The sequence below is a fragment of the Filicampus tigris genome, chromosome 9 (assembly GCF_054856515.1).
Source record: "Filicampus tigris isolate MCC_2025a chromosome 9, RoL_Ftig_1.0, whole genome shotgun sequence".
Taxonomy (NCBI): Eukaryota; Metazoa; Chordata; class Actinopteri; order Syngnathiformes; family Syngnathidae; genus Filicampus; species Filicampus tigris.
Window position 1 is genome coordinate 11,481,535 of NC_141225.1, and position 19,717 is coordinate 11,501,251.

At 41.4% G+C, this 19,717-nt stretch overlaps 1 protein-coding gene across 1 annotated transcript in view; it reads right to left on the reverse strand.

Moving 5' to 3' along the window:
- Nucleotides 1–3,233: 3,233 nt before the first annotated feature.
- pparg (peroxisome proliferator-activated receptor gamma) overlaps nucleotides 3,234–19,717 on the reverse strand; it is a 34,994-nt gene continuing 18,510 nt past the window's right edge. Inside the window, exons 2-9 of the mRNA XM_086039615.1 lie at nucleotides 16,713–17,003; nucleotides 16,350–16,516; nucleotides 13,844–13,982; nucleotides 11,566–11,765; nucleotides 7,669–7,795; nucleotides 7,274–7,458; nucleotides 6,379–6,622; nucleotides 3,234–4,885 (exon numbers count right to left, since the gene is read on the reverse strand). Coding sequence (XP_085895741.1) covers nucleotides 4,638–4,885; nucleotides 6,379–6,622; nucleotides 7,274–7,458; nucleotides 7,669–7,795; nucleotides 11,566–11,765; nucleotides 13,844–13,982; nucleotides 16,350–16,516; nucleotides 16,713–17,003 — 1,601 coding nt within the window. The 3' untranslated portion in view covers nucleotides 3,234–4,637. The remainder of the gene's footprint in view (nucleotides 4,886–6,378; nucleotides 6,623–7,273; nucleotides 7,459–7,668; nucleotides 7,796–11,565; nucleotides 11,766–13,843; nucleotides 13,983–16,349; nucleotides 16,517–16,712; nucleotides 17,004–19,717) is intronic.

Sequence of the window (19,717 nt, forward strand, 5' to 3'; positions counted from 1 at the left end):
TCGTAGTACTAGTAGTAGTAGTACTGCGTACACAGGAAGGAGTGCAGTAGGCTATAATCCTCCCTGAGGGGCGTCATAAGAACATTGGTGGAGGTGGAGGTCACATGTGGTCCCACAGCCAAAAAGATTCACTCAGATAAGATGGATGGCTTTAGTGCGGGCTTGCAGCCAGAATGAACGGTCCTCAAACAAACAGCAAGCTACACAGTAGGCTTACACTTTTATGAATTTGAGTGAATTTGAAGCTTTGTCCTGTTACATAGTAGCATACAATGGAACCAATGACAAAAAAAAACGTTAGCATTTCTTCGCACGCTTGTTAGTGAGCTAGCAGGCTACTTCCTGCATGGAGTATGACGTGAGATGATTGATCAAACCATTTTTTTTTTCTGTGACAAAGCAAACAGTGAAATGAGAAAATACCTTTTTTTGCTCATGCTGTACATATGCTGTTAGCTAACAGGTTACTTCCTGGTTCACGGAGGATGACGACAGACCGTGACATTTTTTTATTCTGTGGTGACTCAAATAGCTAGATGTAAAAATAAATTTCTCAAAAACAACAACAACAAAAAAAAGACAAAATTGTGGAGTGCCATATTTGTGTTAGTTTGCATTACATTTAGTACATTTTGCTAGCAGGCTACTTCTGGGTTCATGGAGAGTAATTAAAACAGCAGAACCCTACCAGTTTTCATTCTGCAGCAAAGGAAATAGCGAAACGAGAAAATCATTTTTCAAACAAAAGTGCCAAAATCATGGCGAGCCATATTTTTTTTAGGTTTCTCATACATTGATTTCTAGCAGGCTACTTCCTAGTTCATTGAGGATGACAGAACTGTAAACTACCAGTTTTGATTCTCTGTTGAGGAAAACCAAAACATTACGTTTATATAGTCTGACTAACTAGTGGTCACATTCTTGTTATACATGTATGACAGGTCATGATTTTTTTTTCTTATATAGCGTCTGTGTCATGGATTTTCACTTAGCGCGGGTGGTTCTGGAGCGCAACTACCTCGATGAGTAGGGGTACACTGAACAGTATTTAGTTGGTCTGTTTATGATTTTATGACTGTTAAGAATTGACCAGCTACCCAAAATTACCGACACAACACGTTGAGAAACTTTCACTGTTTCTTTCTTTTTTTCCCCAAGTATAACTTGTTATCTTGGTGGTCGTATTAAACCATAAAGAGGCTTGGAGGAATTCCTGTGGTTTTTGATAAAAGGCCAAAAGAAACTGTGTGTTCAGAGGCCCGGTGGCAGGTGTATGATTTCAGGAATGAGACTCGCAAAACAAAGGAGTGGAATTCCTTTTTGACACTAAAACAAAAGACAGCATTAAAAAAAAGCTACCCTTTCTTTCTTACGGAACTTCCTGGGCTAAATCTCCCACTCTATCTTTGGGAGCAGGATGGAGATGGATGGCGCAGAGATGATTTGGCACATCGCCCTTCAGGAATCTTGGCAACACGCGGTCAGCAGAGACCGGGTCGTAACAAAGTGAGGATATGCTGAGTGGACGCATTTATAGAACTACCACCACCATCACCATCATCATCCTCCTCCATCCAAGAGGACCATCCGGCTCCCCGAGCGTGAATCCCCCGCTGTCTCCTGCCAATTCCAAAGGGTTATTTTCCTCTGCGCTGCTTTCTCACGCCGCCATATTCTGTCCCATGTGACTTCTTGAAAGCGCTCCACCGAAAAAAAATAAAGAAAAACTACTGTTTGGCACAAAATGACACACATCAAACATCGGCACTTGGGAATAACATGAGCGTCAAACAGGAGGCTTGATGGAATTCTTCAGTTTTCATTCCCATATATGTAATCCAATGAGAGCCCATATGATTCTGCCTTACAAAGATAGCACTGCTCACTTTAGAGAGGTATTCATTTGACCTCTACTGTATATTTTGACCTTCTCATGTACTGTAGCTTAATAAAATGATGAAAGGTGGGAAAGTGCGGTGATGACTACAGAACAGGAAATGGGAAGCATTGCAACATCAGGAAGTAATCGGCTCACCTTCCTTCCATGTCACGTCAAAAGGTGAGTCATTCACATTATATTACTTTTAATTAGTCTTATTTAACAATATATAGTGTATTTTTTTACTCTTGAAGGATAGTTAAGAATGCTCAAAAGCGGGATGCAAGAAGTCAACTCAATATCCTTTTATAAAGGGTGAGCAGTTCTGCTCTATATTAGTTTATATTAGTTCATTTTGTCTTATCAAACTGAAGTTTTGTTCAAAAGTGAGAAGTTGACTCACTTTCCATCACACATCATAGAGTGTGTAATTTTAATTTCTTTTAGTATCAACTTCTTTGTCTATGTGTCCATGACAGTTATCACCAAGGTGTGAGTCATTTTACTTTATTTTAGTTTTGGTAGTTGAGTCATCAAAGGATGAGTCATTTGATTTTCATTCAGTTGTATATAGTGTTTCTAAATACTAGTTAGGTACCTTTTACACTTGTTCGATGTTGTAAGAATGTTAAAAAAAAAGTGTAATGCATGGATTCAACTGATCACATGTAATCTAAGTGAGTCATTTTATTGTATTTTAGCATTATTTTCTCTTATGGGGTTCCACAGGCTTCAATATTAGGGCCTCTGCCCTTCTCTTTCCTTTTGGTATGAGAGTTATGATGGTTTGAAAGCGGGCTGTATGGAATCAGCCTACCTCACTTAAGCGCAGTATGTCCATCGCATCTGAGTAATGTTACTGTACTTTAGTTTTATTTGGTCTCATCATACAGCTGTTAACTTCTTGTTTCACTTGTATGACAGTGTGTTGAGGATTTAATGGAACATAGTCTGAAAAATATATAATGATAAGGCTCCGTGTAAACTCATTTGTGTGTGGTCTTGTTGAAATGACCTAACAGCTAGTGTGAATGTCCTCAGTTTGACCTTGACGGCTGTCATATGATCCACCCCAAGCACTTCTACCTCACTTCTTTAGACGACACGATAAAACCAGCGGAACAAAAGGGGGTGATTACGTAAATATATAAATGTAGTTTTAAACTCCAGAAAAAAAGGAGTGTTGTAATCACACCAACAGGGTGTGTGTGTGTGGGGGGGTGCGTTTGCTAAGAGGCGCTGATGTCACCACCGTAAAACGCACTTCCAAGATTTGAGGCTCTTAGAGAAGCTGTCTTTGGAAATGTTTTTGCTCCTCTTATGCAATGTTCCACAGGAGACGCACATGCAAAAGTTAGAAAATATCTTGATTTATTTACAACGACCAATCAGATTCTTTTATCTTATCTTAAAGAAAATATCACAATGATCGATTGTTAAGGCACGGCTGGAACTCTGCATTGACATGCGAGTCAAAATTAATTTCAACAAAAAAAACGCATCCATACAAAGATAGTAATAACCAATTGGGAGTACAAACAATTTGTTTTATACAAATGTACATTGGAACCTCCAAAGTTGACACCCCAGAAGTCAAACAAAAGAGTTCAAGCTGTCATCCTGTGCAAATCTCGCGTGTCTTCAGTTCAACCTAAAGGCCTTTTCACACTGCATTTGGTTTTCTTGGATTTCGAAGCAAGGCAGAACGCACGGACGGCAGCGCCTCGGTGCAAACTTGTCCATATTTGGAAGAGCTTACGCATCAGCCAACCAGGAAGTAATGGGGAGGCTTTTCCCACTAGTTGGTTGATTACTGTTAGCACTGTGAAATCACTGTGCCAGGCCCTCTCCTATTGGATACATCATCTGATGTCACGACGATGAAAAATGTGCGGCGCACGCCTCGTTCTAAGCCGAGTCACTTGATTCGCAAATCACCAATGCACTGTATGCATTATACTGCCCCTGGTGGCCAAGGCGCTCACACCAGAAGGAGCAGTACAATGTCCATTGAATTTAAGTATGAAATTGGGATGTAAATACTGTTTAACTCTTTGTATTCTATTTGAAGATGTTATTACTGTATGCTTTTACATAGTACAATACTGACAATACTGTAGAGTGTGATAATATCGGCCATTACAAACATATTTTATAATATAAAACATTTTTACATACTTGAGGTTTTTTTTTTCCGCTATAAAATGGTGGTTTTGAAATGAGAGCAACATTGAAGGTTCCACTGTACTGCATGCTTAATACTTTGATTGTACAGCACAAAGGCACAGTAGTGACACGTTCATCTTGATTGTTCCCTGACAGCTGGCACTGAAAATATGCGACAGGAACCAATCTGATTGTCTCGGCGTTTAGATGAAACTGACAAGATGTCACCTTTCGGATTGTCTTGGGGCGAGGGGGTGAGTTATGTATTTGATCCCGTGACGTGGCTGAACATCATGGACATTCTCGTGCTTTGTGTGTGCGTGAAAGCACGTAGATAAGCCGCAAACAAACAAACACGTTGCGTGGCGTTCACAGTTACATTTGCCCTCCAGGCGTGAGTCCGTCCAGCCTGCCAATCTGAATTCTCTCGGGTCAGAATCCAAACTGCACGCTGCGGTTTTGCAAGCCGAAACCATGGGAGGGATGTACACAGTCTAGACGAGGCGCAGACACTCTTGACCTTCCCGTTTCTCCTGGTCTCTTTCTCAATTGTCACTTGTCGCAACCTCGCTAGTCTGTCACGGTCTCATTTCTAATACAAGTCCTTCATGATCTCCTGCAGCAGCGGGTGCAGCAACATGTCCACCTCGGTCTTCTTCAGCAGCTGGATGAGGTGAACGTGGTCGGTGACGATCTGCCGCAGGTCGGTCATCTTCTGGAGCAGCTTGGCGAACAGCTGCGAGGAGTCTGGGTGGCTGACTTTGAGCTGCAGCTCCAGGGAGTGCAGCACCGTCTCCTGGAGCTGCTCGATGGGCTTGACGTTCAACAGGCCCGGACGGTCTGGCGACATCACAGTGAGACAGACACATGGTCATGGGAGGGGAGGGGAGGGGGGAGCAGTACACAATGCAACACTGCTTAGGTTCTAGGTTATCAGCTAAATATGTAGTTTCTCCCCAGGAACCTCACCTAATGTACATAAAAACAGAACATATTGCCATAGCATAGATATATGCACTACATAAATTAACAATAACTACTCCCACTGCTATTTTTTTAGGGCCTGACCTCATGTTAGTAGTTTGCAGGAGACCTGCGTTCAGAGCACTATTGGATAAACTTTGCATGGCTTTTTCTTTGGATATTTACAACACTTAATCCAATGTAAAAAGGGAAGGAGGAAAAAGTAGCAGTCATGACATAAAGAGACAGTGTTTAAAGGGTGTCGTCGCAAGATCACATCTATTAAAATTTACAGATATTGTCTCATTTCAAACAGCACAATTAATGTATAAGGTAAAACAAAAAAATACCAGAAAACATTCCAAATCTATATCGGAACAGGGATGGGAATTATTATTTGAGGGGTACTAAATTTTAAAGTATTACACATATTTGGGTATGTATGTATACTATATATTTATTTTGTGCTGCAATTTATGATAATATAATTATCTTGTGAATGTGAACCTAGGGGTAGGATTTAAATAAGCTTGACTTCTTTCCTGCTCCTTTTCAGACTAGCAGTGCATGCATTTTTTTTGGTGGTGGGGATATTTATATTGCTGACTTCTGTCCTGTTTGTGTGTGTAGGTTTTTTTTTTTTTTTTTTCTTGACTACATGTTCGAAATAAATTCGAATTGAATTTGATCTAAACTTGCATGTGAACGGCAATTATGATGAACCATTAGAGCACTGTGCCATAAAAGTAAGGATAACTTTGGCAGATTATTCTTCAAATAATCCATTTATCTTCATGTCCAGCTCTAATCACAGCCATTTAAGTTAATAAGCGACTTAAATGTTGGAATTGCCTTGTTATCGGGTTGAAGGACTGACCTTTAGCGCGATGCTAATCAGCACCATTACCCAAAAGCATTTGGATTTGCCCTACAAATGTCAAAGTCAAACAATTGTTCACGAAAATAGTGATTTTTATGGTCGGTTGAATCACAGCCGTCTTAATTGCATTACTTTCACACCCCTACAATAATGGATATCGTGCCACCATGCCACAATCAACTAAACTTTACAATTATCAAAAATGTGACTAAGGATTTCCACTGTATGATTACGGGAATTTCTCATTCCCTTTCCTTCTATAAATATTTGAGACTACAGAGACTTCATAGGGCCACAGACAACGCGCAAGAGCATTTGATCAGGCCCACCATGCAATTCTAAAAACCTCAGGGGAAGAGTTACCAAAAAAGCCCCAAAATATCAAACCCAAAAATGCTTTTAAGAAATTTAAATTATTTTTCTTCATGAATTCAGTATGGCCCTCTGAGGACTTAAAGACGTCTTTGACTAACAGCCCGAGACCTCTCACCTCCGCTGAGGATAATGACGGCCAGGAAGAGCGCCATGTCGCTGTCGTCCAGCTCTAACGTGTTGAACTTGACGGAGAACTCGAATTTAGGCTCCAGCAGGTGGCAAAAAGGCTTCCGGAGACTCTTGAGGAACTCTCGCGTCATGAAGATTTGGCCGTAAGAGATCAGCGTGCCGTCTTTGTTCATAAGGGGCGCCATCATGATGATGAGTACCTCTATCACGCCGTACTTGAGCAACGTCACCTGCGAAGAACACAATAGAATAGAATCCAATAAAATGGTTGGATTAGTGGAGAAATTCCAACAGCAACGTAGACACTTGCAGCACACAAAAAATATCTATAAATCATGTACCGGTATATACATATTGAGAGCATCGGAAAATGGGACATGTATACAATATGTGGTAATGGTGCAGGAATAACCACATGTACAGAAGTGAATGAACCGTATGCAGCAAAAAACAATACTGTACATGTATCAATAAAATCGATAAGCAGTTGGGAATGAAAGAAATGCCATCAGTTCTACAGTACACACGGAGATGAATATGGAAGGCAGTTTGAATAGTCAGTAACATTATACGCAGCAAAAAAAAAAATTATACATATATTCACATGCATTATTAATAGAGATGTGAATGTGAGCAGCATGAAAGATAGTCAGCTGAAATGTATACAGCAAAAAACTATACAAAAACTGATGATGATATACATTTCGCGGGGGGTTCTGGTCATTAACTGCGATAAACGAGTGAATACTGAATAATAAAATATTATTTAAAAAATAAATAAATACATATATTAACTATGCTGCTGGATATTCCTGTTACTAAGGGGCTCAAAATATATAAAAAGACACCAAAGAAATACCAGAGGAAGGTTTGGATCTCACCTGATCATTGAGATCCAGGTCGACGAATCCCGGGATGCTTTTGGCAAACTCTGTCACTTCCCTCACAGCTTCAGCCGAGCGGGACTGGCAGCTGTGGAAGAAACGCAGCTCGACGGCGTTCGTCGTTCCGTGGTCTGTGACGCTCGTCATTCCCACGAAGCTGAACTCTGACCCCAGAAGAGCACCTGTGAATGACAAAGAGGGCTTTGGGTATACGTTTGTCAACAATTCAGGCATTACTTATTGTAGGAATACTCTAGTTTTGTTCTCCACTATCTTCTGTATGCGGTTAGCGTCTATATTTGTTTTGCTGTATTTCTTCTGTGTCACTTTGTTATGGTAGACGCAACCTTCAAAGCGGCGGTGGTGTGGCGGCTGGTTTGTAGCCAACTCACCTCCGTTTGTGGCGGAAAGGGCAGGCGTCTGCTGCTGCTGATGCTGGTGCTCCTGAATGGGCATCTGCCTGCAGTTGATAAACTGCTCTCCCTCCATCAGAGACTTCATGTCATGAATGACAAAAGGCTGTGAGACATGAGAGAGTCAAGATGTGTGAGTGAATGAATGAGAAACAGATTTACAGATGACACGATGACATTAACACACATTGGTCAGGAGCATGGTATTCATTGAATATATCATCACACAGCAACTGGCACTGAGCCCAAAGGCAAACGAAACACCAATAGGACTCAAGAAACCAATGTGTCAAACTCCCGGTAAGCAATTATATCCTGATTGAGGAAATAAAAGCCGTCTCTGCTGTTGTCAAGTGACACCAACTTTTAATCACTGTCATTTACACAGATGTTTTTGCTTACACTGGTAGAGACTAGTGGCAGGGAAATGCTGCAGTTTTATCAAAGAGGAAACTTAGATGACTGCCGTAGTGTGTCACTACTCACTAAGTACAGCTTAAGCGCCAGTGTAGGCGGCCACAGAGCGGAGCAGACACTTCTCCCCCACCCAGTCTTTTGTTTGATATTGATACCTGTCACGCGACAGAGCGGCTCCAGGTTAACACGCATTTAGGTTCAGCCACTGTGACCCGACCCGGCAGTATTTGCACAAGCACCATGTAGCGTCATTTTCAGAAAGGAAACAATACAATAATCTGTAAAAACTTGGTCAAATATTGTGGATTCATAACACATTTATTCCTCATCATCACCTGTTTGAATACAACAAGCTGCAGAAAGAAAGAGCAGAAGTGAGAGGAACAGACCCAGACCTGCTCCACAGAGGCAATTTACTGCTATAGGCCTTTCCGTCGAGCAGAAACATCAAGGTAAATTATAGTGGTGAAAGTAATATTTTAGTCCATCCATCCATCCATTATCTTCCGCTTATCCGAGTTCGGGTCGCGGAGGCAGCAGCTTCGGCAGGGAAGCCCAGACTTCCCTCTCCCCAGCAACATCTTCCAGCTCTTCCGAGGGAGCCCAAGGCGTTCCCAGGCAAGCCGGGAGACATAGCCTCTCCAGCGTGTTCTGGGTCGTCCTTGGGGTCTCCTGCCGGTGGGACATGCCCGGAACACCTCACCAGGGAGGCGTCCGGGAGGCATCCTAATCAGATGCCCGAGCCACCTCAACTGGCTGCTCTCAACGCGGGGGAGCAGCGGCTCGACTCTGAGTCCCTCCCGGATGGCCGAACCTCTCGCCCTATCTCTAAGGGAGAGCCCGGACACCCCGCGAAGGAAACCCATTGTAACTCACTTGTATCCGAGATCTTGTTCTTTCGGTCTTGACTCACAGCTCATGACCATAGGTGAGAGTAGGAATGTAGATCGACCGGTAAATTGAGAGCTTCGCCTTTCGGCTGAGCTCCTTCTTCACCACGACAGACCGATACAGGGTCCGCATCACAGCAGACGCTGCACCGATCCGCCTGTCGATCTCCCGTTCCATCCTACCCTCACTCGTGAACAAGACCCCAAGATACTTGAACTCCTTCACTTGGGGCAGAATCCTATCCCCGACCTGGAGAGGGCATGCCACCCTTTTCTGACTGAGGACCATGGGCTCAGATTTGGAGGTTCTGATTTTCATATCGACCGCTTCACACTCGGCTGCGAACCGCTCCAGCGAGAGTTGGAGATCGCGGCTTGAAGAAGCCAACAGTACCACATCATCTGCAAAAAGCAGAGATGCAAGATTCAGGCCCCCAAACCGGACCCCCTCGACACCTCGGCTGCGCCTAGGAATTCTGTCCATAGAAGTTATGAACAGAATCGGTGACAAAGGGCAGCCTTGGCGGAATCCAACCCTCACCGGAAACAAATATTTTAGTCATCTCAGAATAAAGTTAATATACTCGCCATTTGTTACTTTAGTCAGCTCTAAGTATGCCTCGACCTTAATGCATATATAATACATGTATCCAACAAAATGAGAACTGGAATTTAAACACATATATTGATATAATACAGCTCAGAATTGATTTCACTTTTGTGAAATGGATCCTGTATATTTGCTATATTTACATTCTAGCAAGTGAACTAAAACTACTCTTATGATGATAACTCATTTTCTTTCGACGATTATGAACATTGTCCAACTCCTTTCCTGTTTTTAGTAATATTTCATAGGTAAAGCGACAAAAACAATTAAAAGGTCATAAAAATTCATTCAGATATAGCAAATTCATGATGCATTCATAAAAAGTATAAATATTGGTAATAATATCAGCGATACTGTCCGAGTATAGCCTATACTTGGTATCAGATTGGCCATCCACAGACATTTCTTAGCTGGCAATCTAAGAAAAGCTGCTGGTATTCAACTCTGACAAAATGGCCAAGAGCCAAGAAAATGGAACGTTTTGATGAATGATTATTTTACATTTTACTGAAATTTTTGCTGATGTTTTCAGGTTTTCTATCAACATAGTCATATTATGAATTTGTACTATTTTGAGATTTTATTTTTGCGGAGTAAAAAGTTGATTTATTTTATAATGTTACAGTTTTCCTGTCTGTTTCTATTCAAACGTATGCTCAAAAATGTTCATTTAATCTGTTCAAGAAAAGTTTACTGTTTGGCCCGCGACCTCAGGGGTGCTTTGAGTTTCGGCCCCCTGCGCAATTGAGTTTGACACTTTGGTTGCACAGTGTTTTAGGGAATAAGCACAGCGAGACTCCCTGCAACAAACAGATGATTCTGAGCCATTTGGCGGCTATCACTGTCATGAACAGTCATAACAAGCTAACTGACAGGCCTTGAACCTTACCGACTTGGCAAAGACAAGCTTCAGATAATGCTTCTGCTGCTTCTTCTTGGTTCTCCTCTACCAAGCCCAAAAATTAAATCTTTAAATCAAAGTGACGACACGTGAATTCACAATAGTCAGGACTACGAAACGAGAATACGAATCTGGCTGCATGTGCATTCAAACATCATTACTGTGTTACTGCTTGAATTCTAAGGCTCGGTCACAAAATGATAACATTAGTAAAGAGTGTTTTGTAATTTATTAATATTAGACTGGTTAGGTTAGGTTTGTCTGACAGTGAATGCACTACTCACATAATGTTAGGGATATTTAGGGTGAAATTTCAAGACAAACCTAAAATTATTAATTGGACCTTCTCTAAACGTTTGAGGACATGTCTACTGTTCAATGTTTCAGTATTTTTGGACAGCTGAACAGCAACATTCACAACAGGTATTTTGGGGGGTTTTGTTCATATATTTTCAAGGACATCCACTTCAGTGCCTTTCTGTGACTCTTCAAGTCTTTCTGCATGTCGATTGCAACCTGGAGAAGACACTCATCATGATGATGTGACCCTAAGCTTAGTGGGCACTTTTGTTTGACGATATCCTGTACGAAGCTTCGTATTGGTCGCACAATATCAAGAAGAAGACTAAATACAAATTGTAATTGAAGCAGGGAATTTATTACGGTAATTGATTCATGGATTAAACATCTGTTTTTGAATTTTGCCATTCAGATCCTTTTTGAGAACAGAAAGTTCTACAAAAAGTACAAAAACATGTTCAGCTGGACATGTTCATTTAAAGGTTTAGAGAAGGTCAAATTAGGTTCACATGTAAAGGTTACGGTCTACTTTAGAATCATCGTGATATTTCACTTTTTGTGAGTAGTTTCTTAAATTGTGATTTAAAACATTGCCTGGCCAAGGTTCCATGGACTCTGGAACTGTGCATTCCCTATGTAATTGATCTCAGTGGGATTTTTTGGGTTTTAAGATCCTATCATTCAGAGGTACTCAGATTGTTTTGGACTTTGAGGTTCCACTGTAAAAGAAAAGTAGCAAACACTGTAGCATTGCTTACCACATTGTCTCCGGTCTTGCCAGAGAGGATGGCCCTGGCCTTGGCCTTGGTGAGGGGGAAGTACTTGAGATAGGCCTCGTACAAATGTTTGGCCAAGGCCCGCAGGTCGGCTGCCTCCGGGTGAATGTGCTCCATGTCGGACGAGAACTCCGCCAGCAGTTTCTCTTTCTCCGCCTGGGGCATCCGGCCAAAACGAATAGCTGTGAAATGGCACCAGCAAAGAAAAAAAAAACAGACAACACAGGAACATGTTAGAAGCCAGATAGACAGATACAAGTCACAACAATTTGAATTGTAAATTGAATTAAAACCGCAAAACTCGAAGAGCTAAACTTGGGCTAAAAGCTTCAGAATTTAAGTTTGAATATGTTAGCGACTGGAAAATCTATGAGTAGTTTTTGAAGGACCGTGTGAAAATGACCAAATCTATTCCAAAAATGGTGAACTCTGACCTATTTTACTGCACTGGTACTTCATTTTATTGTGTGTAGATATCTTCCAAATTCCATGTTGCTGATTGCAACTGTAATTTTTAACGTATTTAGAGAATAGGAAATTGTTGAACATGGCAATGTATTTGACCTAAGAATAACAAAGAGGAACCAAAGTGATTTCAAGAAGGAGTAAACAATGCATGCTGGGGCAATAATTAAGCTGATGAATAAGAATAAGAATAAGAATAAGAAGGCCTTTATTGATCCCACAGTGGGGAAATTTTCAGTGTTACATCAGCAAAGATATATGTCACACACATGAATGACAGGCAACAGAAATGTGCCCGGACCACTTGTCCTTAATTGTCATTAATGAATGGTAAAAAACCTGGCAGCAAAAACACTGTAAGCGACATGTTATGCAACATATCTCAGTGTCAGTGTGTTTTGCACTATGTACCGGTGCACATTGCTTACACATGGAATCTGGAGCGTGTTTTACTTATTCATGTATTTAATTATTTATTTATGACTGTATGTGTGGCGTAGTTTTCCCCACATGCAAGTTAAAATTCAATGTTATATCCATATGGTAGGTTCATTGAAGACTGTAAATTGTCCATAGGTGGCGACCTGTGCTGGCTGTACCCTGCTTCTTTTGCCCCAAAAATGTTAGCTAGGGTAGGTTCCAGCACACCCAAAAGAGGAATAGAAAATGGATGGATGGAAGTTAAAAGTCTGGTCTAAATGCATATTTAGTATGACAATGAAATGTGATGTCATTAATCACCCCTCATTCAAGTCCTAGCAGTTGCGCGTAACTGGGAGGTAAAAGCTCACCTTAAAAAAATAAAACAACCCGCTTTTTTTCCCTTTTTTTTTTTTTTCTCGAACCAAACAACTGGGCAACGAGCCCACAACAGTGACAAAGCAAATCAGTAGAGGTCTATGCACCCTGCAGCCAATTATTGATCACGTTAAAAAAAAAATAAAAAAAATAAATAAACACATGCACACAGAGCACCAAGTGATGCTTGCATATCAGAAGTTATTATTAAAAAAAAAAACTGGAGCAAATATGGCTAACTGAAGGTGTGACTGTAAATAAAGCTACAGTACGTTGCTAACTAGCAAAGTTGAAGCTATCTGGCATCAAACACAATCCGTCAGATTTCCAGTCCCAGCTAACTAAAATAAAGAGTAACTAGAGTTGTGTTGAACTTGAATCAAGGCTAAGTAGGCCCCTGCTTGTTACAATTAACTGTGATCAAAGTTAAGGTCCTAGCTCACTGGGATAGAAGCTTTAGTTGTCATTAACTTGAAATGAATGCTAAGTAATTCAAGTTAATGGTAAGAGAGCTATTGGAGCTAAATTTAATCACAGCTATGGAAGGTCCCATCTTACTGAAATCATAGCAAATGGGAGTTGTGGTCTAATCTTACTTTACGGTAACGGGAATAAAAGCCAATCGGTGTTGTCTTGAACCTGAATCAAGCCTTTAAGATCCTAGCTAAGTGGAAAAGAAACTAAAATATAATCCATGGAATGGAAGCTAAGTGATGTCATAGTCAAATTAAATCAAAGCCGCGTGAGGAATAAAAACTAACTGGAATATAAAATAACTGAAGTTATGTTTAACTTCAATCTACCTTTGGTCAGGTCCGAGGTAATGGGAATAGAAGTTAACTGGTGTTCTAGTTGAATTAATCAAAGTTAAGAAAGAAATAAAAGCTAACTTGAATAGAAGCTAACTGGAGTTGTTGTTCAACTCAAATCTTCTCAAGCGCCACTGTCAGTGTCATCGTTCGTTCTTTTTTATTAATTCATGATGATGTCATCTCACCATTGTGTGACATGCCGACGTTCAGGCACTTCTGAAAGCGACAGTACTGACATTTGTTGCGGGACTTCTTGTGAATGCGACAGTGGAGGTCGCAGTGATCGTACACCAGCTTTAACCTGATGGTGCGCCTGAAGAAACCCTGCAAGAAACAAACAATTATTTAATGATCATGAAATAAAATATCTAATGCACAACGGTAAACTAGACATGTCTATTCGAGGGAGGTTTTCATTTGTCAAAATTTGTGTGGTGTCTGTTAAAGGGATGGCTATTTGTAAGTCCATTAAAGAATTTGTTGGTTTTCTGTTCTTTGTTTAGGCAGCTGAGAGACTGTATATGTGCTTTAGTAGGTGTTGCTGTTTTGGTTAGCAGTTGAGTAGAAATGGGCTAAGCAATTGACTACCGATAATTTTATTAAACAGTATGTGAGGAGAAAAGGTTTAACATGAACAGACATAATCACACTAAGAAACTGTTTCTTTCTTATGGGGAAAAAGATATGGCATATCTTAAAGGACGATTATTTGAGGAAATGTTCCTTCCATTTAAAAAAATCTGTTGCCTTTCATGTTCTTGGTTCAGGCATTTAATAGAGAATGTTAACGTGCTTCGATCGGTGCAGCTCTTTTAGTTAGCAACTGAGCAGCGGACTCTTAAATGTGTGAAGAATAATGTCTATGAAATGAGAAAATTACAATTACTACCCGTTTCCTTATGGGAAATTGAGGTGTCTATTTGAGGGAGGCAATTACTTTTCACTACTTTAGGAAATTTCTTGTGTGACACATTGCATTCAAGTGGCATCCTCATTCTTCCAGGCAGCAGCTGTTTTTTTTGTTTTTTTTAAATCATGTGTTATTTAAAGGCGGAGGAAGTTAAAGGGGGCCGAAACCCCGCCTTAATAAAGAATGTTTTCTCTTTTAAAACAATTAAAGTCTTTGCCTCCTTGGCTGACCTCCGCATCTGTGTGAGTCCCCTCCTCCTTCCCCCGAGACTTAAGAACAATGACTCTTCCTTACACTATGCCTCGGAAAGCAACAAACAATACTTGAACCCAATTATTTAATATCAAAACAGTATAATACAAAAAATTGTGCAGGGCTAGCTGTACCATGGTAAAAGCAATGGAAAATCTTTGTCTCATCGATAAAAAAAAAAAAAAAGGAGATGTCCCCCTTCCAATCAAATGTATTCCACGTGTTTCACCTGACAATGACCCACGAGGGCAGAGAAACATAACCAACACTCTCGCAGTAAGCTGGTATGAGGTCCTAAAATGACTAAGATTTATGGGGCTGGATTTGTACAGCGTACAGTAAAATCGATAAAAATAATTGAGAGAAGAAGAAAATTAAGTGGTTTTATTACATACATAAAAATAAAATGAAAATTGTCCATTTTATATAATATATTATAATATGTCATGTCATCTTCCAAACCGCTTATCCTATATAGGGTCGCGGGGAGTTGCTGGAGCCTATCCCAGCCGTCAATAGGCGAAGGCAGACTACACCCCGAACTGGTCGCCAGCCAGTCGCAGGGCACACATAGACACTGTCACTGAGCGGGAATCGATCCCACGCTGCCCGCACACAACTCAGGCGTGTGTACCACTACACTATCAGCGGACTCTATATTATAATAAACACATCTAATTAAAAACATCATATATCTATCCATTTTCTTTACTGCTGATCTTGTTGAGAAACGCGAGGACCTGAAAGACGACCCTGGCTGACTTTGAGTGAAAGGCGAACTCCACCCTGGATTGGTTGCCAGTCATTCACAGGCCACACACAGACAGACAACCACTCAAATTTACATACACACCATCACTGAATGGGAATTGAGCCCACGCTACCTGCACCAAAGTTTGGTGAATGTATCACAACACTATCAGCAATACAATAATATTTTAATGTAAATTAAATAGAAGTTATTAACATGTATTAATGAAAGCAATAGTATTTGTGAGAAAATATATATAAAAAAAAATCTACAATTGAAAATGAATACGCGGCACGGTAGTCGGCTGGTTAGCATGTCTGCCACACAGTTCAGAGAGGTCGAGGGTTTGATTCTGGCTCCGGCCTCCCAGTGTGGAGTTTGCATGTTCTCCCGGTGCCTGTGTGGGTTTTCTCCGGGTACTCTGGTTTCCTCCCACATTCCAAAAACATGCATTGTAGGTTAATTGATTACTCGAAATTTCCCCTAGTATGATTGTGCATGTGTGTATGTTTGTTTGTCTCTGTGTGCCCTGCGATTGGCTGGCAACCAGTTCAGGGTTTACCCCGCCTACTGCCCGAAGACAGCTGGGATAGGCTCCAGCAGCCTCGCGACCCTTATAAGGATAAAGCGGTATAGATAATGGATGGATGGGTGAAAATGAATAAATTGATATTCATTAAAAAAAAGAAAATAAACAACATCCAAAGTGAAAAACCTCAAATCTTGGGGAAAAACTTTATTTTATTGACTCATTTTTCTTTCATTCTGTTTGTCCTACCTTACATCCCTCACAGGCGTGGACGCCATAGTGAAATCCGGAGGCTTTATCTCCGCACACGCGACACTCAATGTTGAGCGCGGCTGTCGACGCATCATCCTGGAGCTTGGAGAACGCCGGACTGTCAGTGTGTTGCGGAGGCGACTCTGGCTCCAGTTTGATGGAACCTGTCGGCGACAAGTTTGGATGTTGTACTTCAACCTGGTCTCAGAAGAACAGACAACCTAATTTCGATTGGACACCCATTGTGTACTGCTGGTCGAGTTACAGGCGAACCTACACTTTTCCATAGGGGATGTAAAACAGACACCACTGGTTTGCACAAATCAGGAATAACTTAATCAGGAATCAGTTACAACTTACTGTGTAGGTCTGCATGAGGCCTGTAGCTGTGCATACTGGAGTAGTCCAGATTGGTGAGATGGTCCTCACCCTGGGGCGGACTGGGGTCATAGGCCACGCCGACGGACGACATGGAGGACATGAGCGAGGGCGACAGGGAGGAGGACGAAGACGAGATAGAGGCGTAGTCCAACGTGGTCAGGTGCTTCATCTCCAGCGAGTGGGAGCTGTCGTCCAACTCGGGCAGATCGGCGACGCTCAGACTGAAGCCCACCGGCCAGGCTAGGAGCTGCTGGGTATCCACCATGTCTGCTGCGGAGAGAGAGAAACGGGATCGTTGACGTGGTCGCTGATACAACATTCCCGTGTTTACCGCATGTGTCCTTGCGTCAAAGAAAAACAGCAAAAAAGAATGTAAAACATGGAAGAAAGAATGAATGCGGGGGAGAGGGGGCAGCTGGTGGAGAGATAAGAAAATAAGGAGGAAGCGTCTACTGGAAGATGTGGACACGATCACATGCGTGTCATGCTAACGATGTACGTTTTATGTCATGGAAAAAATGAATGTGCATATACATAAAACTACAATGTAATTACAAGCCCCCCCCTCTGTCCTCGGGTTCTTCCCTGCAGTCTGCCCGTTATCTGGTCAACAGGGAGTAACATTGGGACACAGTCAGAACAAGACGAACTCTGCTTGTAATGTGCCCGTCTTCCTCCTGTTGATGTTTGGGTGGCTCTCTCAGAAATTGCCCAAGCAAAGAACACAAACAGCAGCGCAAGCGTGTGTGTGTGTGTGTGTGAATGCGCATGTGCGTGTACGTGCGTGGGTGTGTACGTGTGTATGAATGTGTGTGTCTGGTTTGTGACTGTGACCTGTGAAATAAGTCACTCATTTTTATCTGCTGTTGTGGTTACGCCTGCCTGGAAATAACAGCACGCGATTTAAAGGCAGTGGGCACTGTAAGAAAAACGGATGTTTTCATATTAGTTTTGAGGTTACTTCAGAAGAAATGTGGGATACTATGTGAGCAGTGAGGCAGCCAGCCATGAGGCTCAGAGCAAACACTTGCGATAACGAAATAAGCTAAGCCGAGAAAACTGATTTCTAATGAGAAATACTTTAACAGTTTAACAGAGAGACAGCCAAGCATGCGGCTGAGAGCTAAAACGCTTCATATTCAAACACTCACTAAAGCAAAAATCAGTCTAGAAAAGTCACTCCTGTTGATGAAAAAAACAGTTCAAAACATTCTCCAATTGTACCTAGGGCTCAGAAATACAAATTGTGTAAAAGGCTAACATGGTAGTGTTCGGAAACCACACTCAATTCACTTTTGACGAGTCTGTTTTAGGATGTTTTTAAAGAAAGTGCGCGGCAATCTTTAATAAAGATTTAATCAACATTTACAATTAAACACCTTGTTAGGTGGAACAGAAAAGTACAACAGCGAGGCAGCAAAGCCTGCGGATCAGAGCTAAATCACTTCACAATAAATGTTAACGTAAGCAAAAAAAAAAAAATCAGTCCAGAAAACTGAACCCTGTTATAAAAATGAATGAAAATAAAACAATAAGACCTACTACCTACAGTCTGAAAATAAACTTCCGATAAACATCCCTATAAATGCCTGAATGGACCCCAAAAACAATGAATGAGCTGAATTATGCAAGAACTAAAATAAGACGATGGCGGTAGTAGCGATATAAAAATGGATCTCACCGCTCAGGGCTTGAAAAAAAACATCCTCCTTTGGCAATTACCTTATTGTTTCCTTTTTACAGCTTTGGAATGCGGCAACAAGGTTGGGACTACTTAGAATTCTCATCACTGTGACATTGTTGCAGCTTGGTGTTTGTGTTCAACTTGTAGCCTGCACCATCTCAGAGGCAACTTCTGGGACAAAATTCTGACTATTTATAGCTGGAGAAACCGTGATATTTTTCCATTTTTACGCTGCCATCCAGATCCGGACTGAAAATAGACACGTCCGAAGTTTGCAAACGGTACATGGGAGAAAAAACGAAGAGATGAGGAAGTCAAAGCATTGCAGCCTGGGAGTCTCATTAATCACAAGGCAATCAAAACAACAACCGTTGTGTTTACCAGTCTGTGACAGCATGATGAATTGAATGAATGAAACGTGCATGCGTCTGCGAGCTGCGTGAGCAAACACGCTGTCAAGACAGTATAAAAGATGAAACATGATTAGTGTCGTTTGGTCGTTTGTGTGTGTCTGTTTGTCGGAGCACGTGCGTGACTCCAGAGCTTGAGTGTGTCGCGCCACATGTCAGAACTAGCGCACCCGGCAGCATGTAGGCGGACTCTGTCTCAGTCACTACATCACATAACAAAATGGCCAACAGTCAAGTCAACTGCCACAACTTCAGTGACTTACAAGTTGAATTCGTTCGAATGGAATGAACTGAAATGCAATCATTCTGTTGCAGGCCCTGAAAAAACACCACCATTTTCTTGTTGTGTTTTTGCTAAAGAAAAATACTACTGTAAAAACACAATAAAAGATCATTTAAACAAATATACTGGTTTAGAAGGTGTAATTAATTACTGCACGTATTGTAATATTGGTGTGTCAAATGTGTGCCTTTAAAGTTGAAGTCAACCCAAAATTTTTCGTTACAAGAATATGTTCTACGCAGGCCCGCTCGTCGAAACATGGCATTCTGATTAATATTGCGTTTGTGGAATATGAGTTAAGCAGTAATATCCACCCGTTTTTGTCCATCTCAGAGGGCGACCATTTTGCCACTTGCTGTCGACTGAAAATGACATCACAGTTGCTCAGGGCTCTGATAACGACCAATCATGGCTCAGCTTCAGAAAACAGGAGAGCCGACAAAATGGCAAAAAACGAAAGCCACTTGCTCCAGAGAGAATGTCCCATAAGCTAGTTAGCTTTAGCTTCAGGATGCCGCTCATGCCTGTCGGTGTGGAGGATTTATTTATTTTTTACCAATAAGTGCAATAACCAACTTGGATTCTATCCTTGGCCACAATCAAGTAA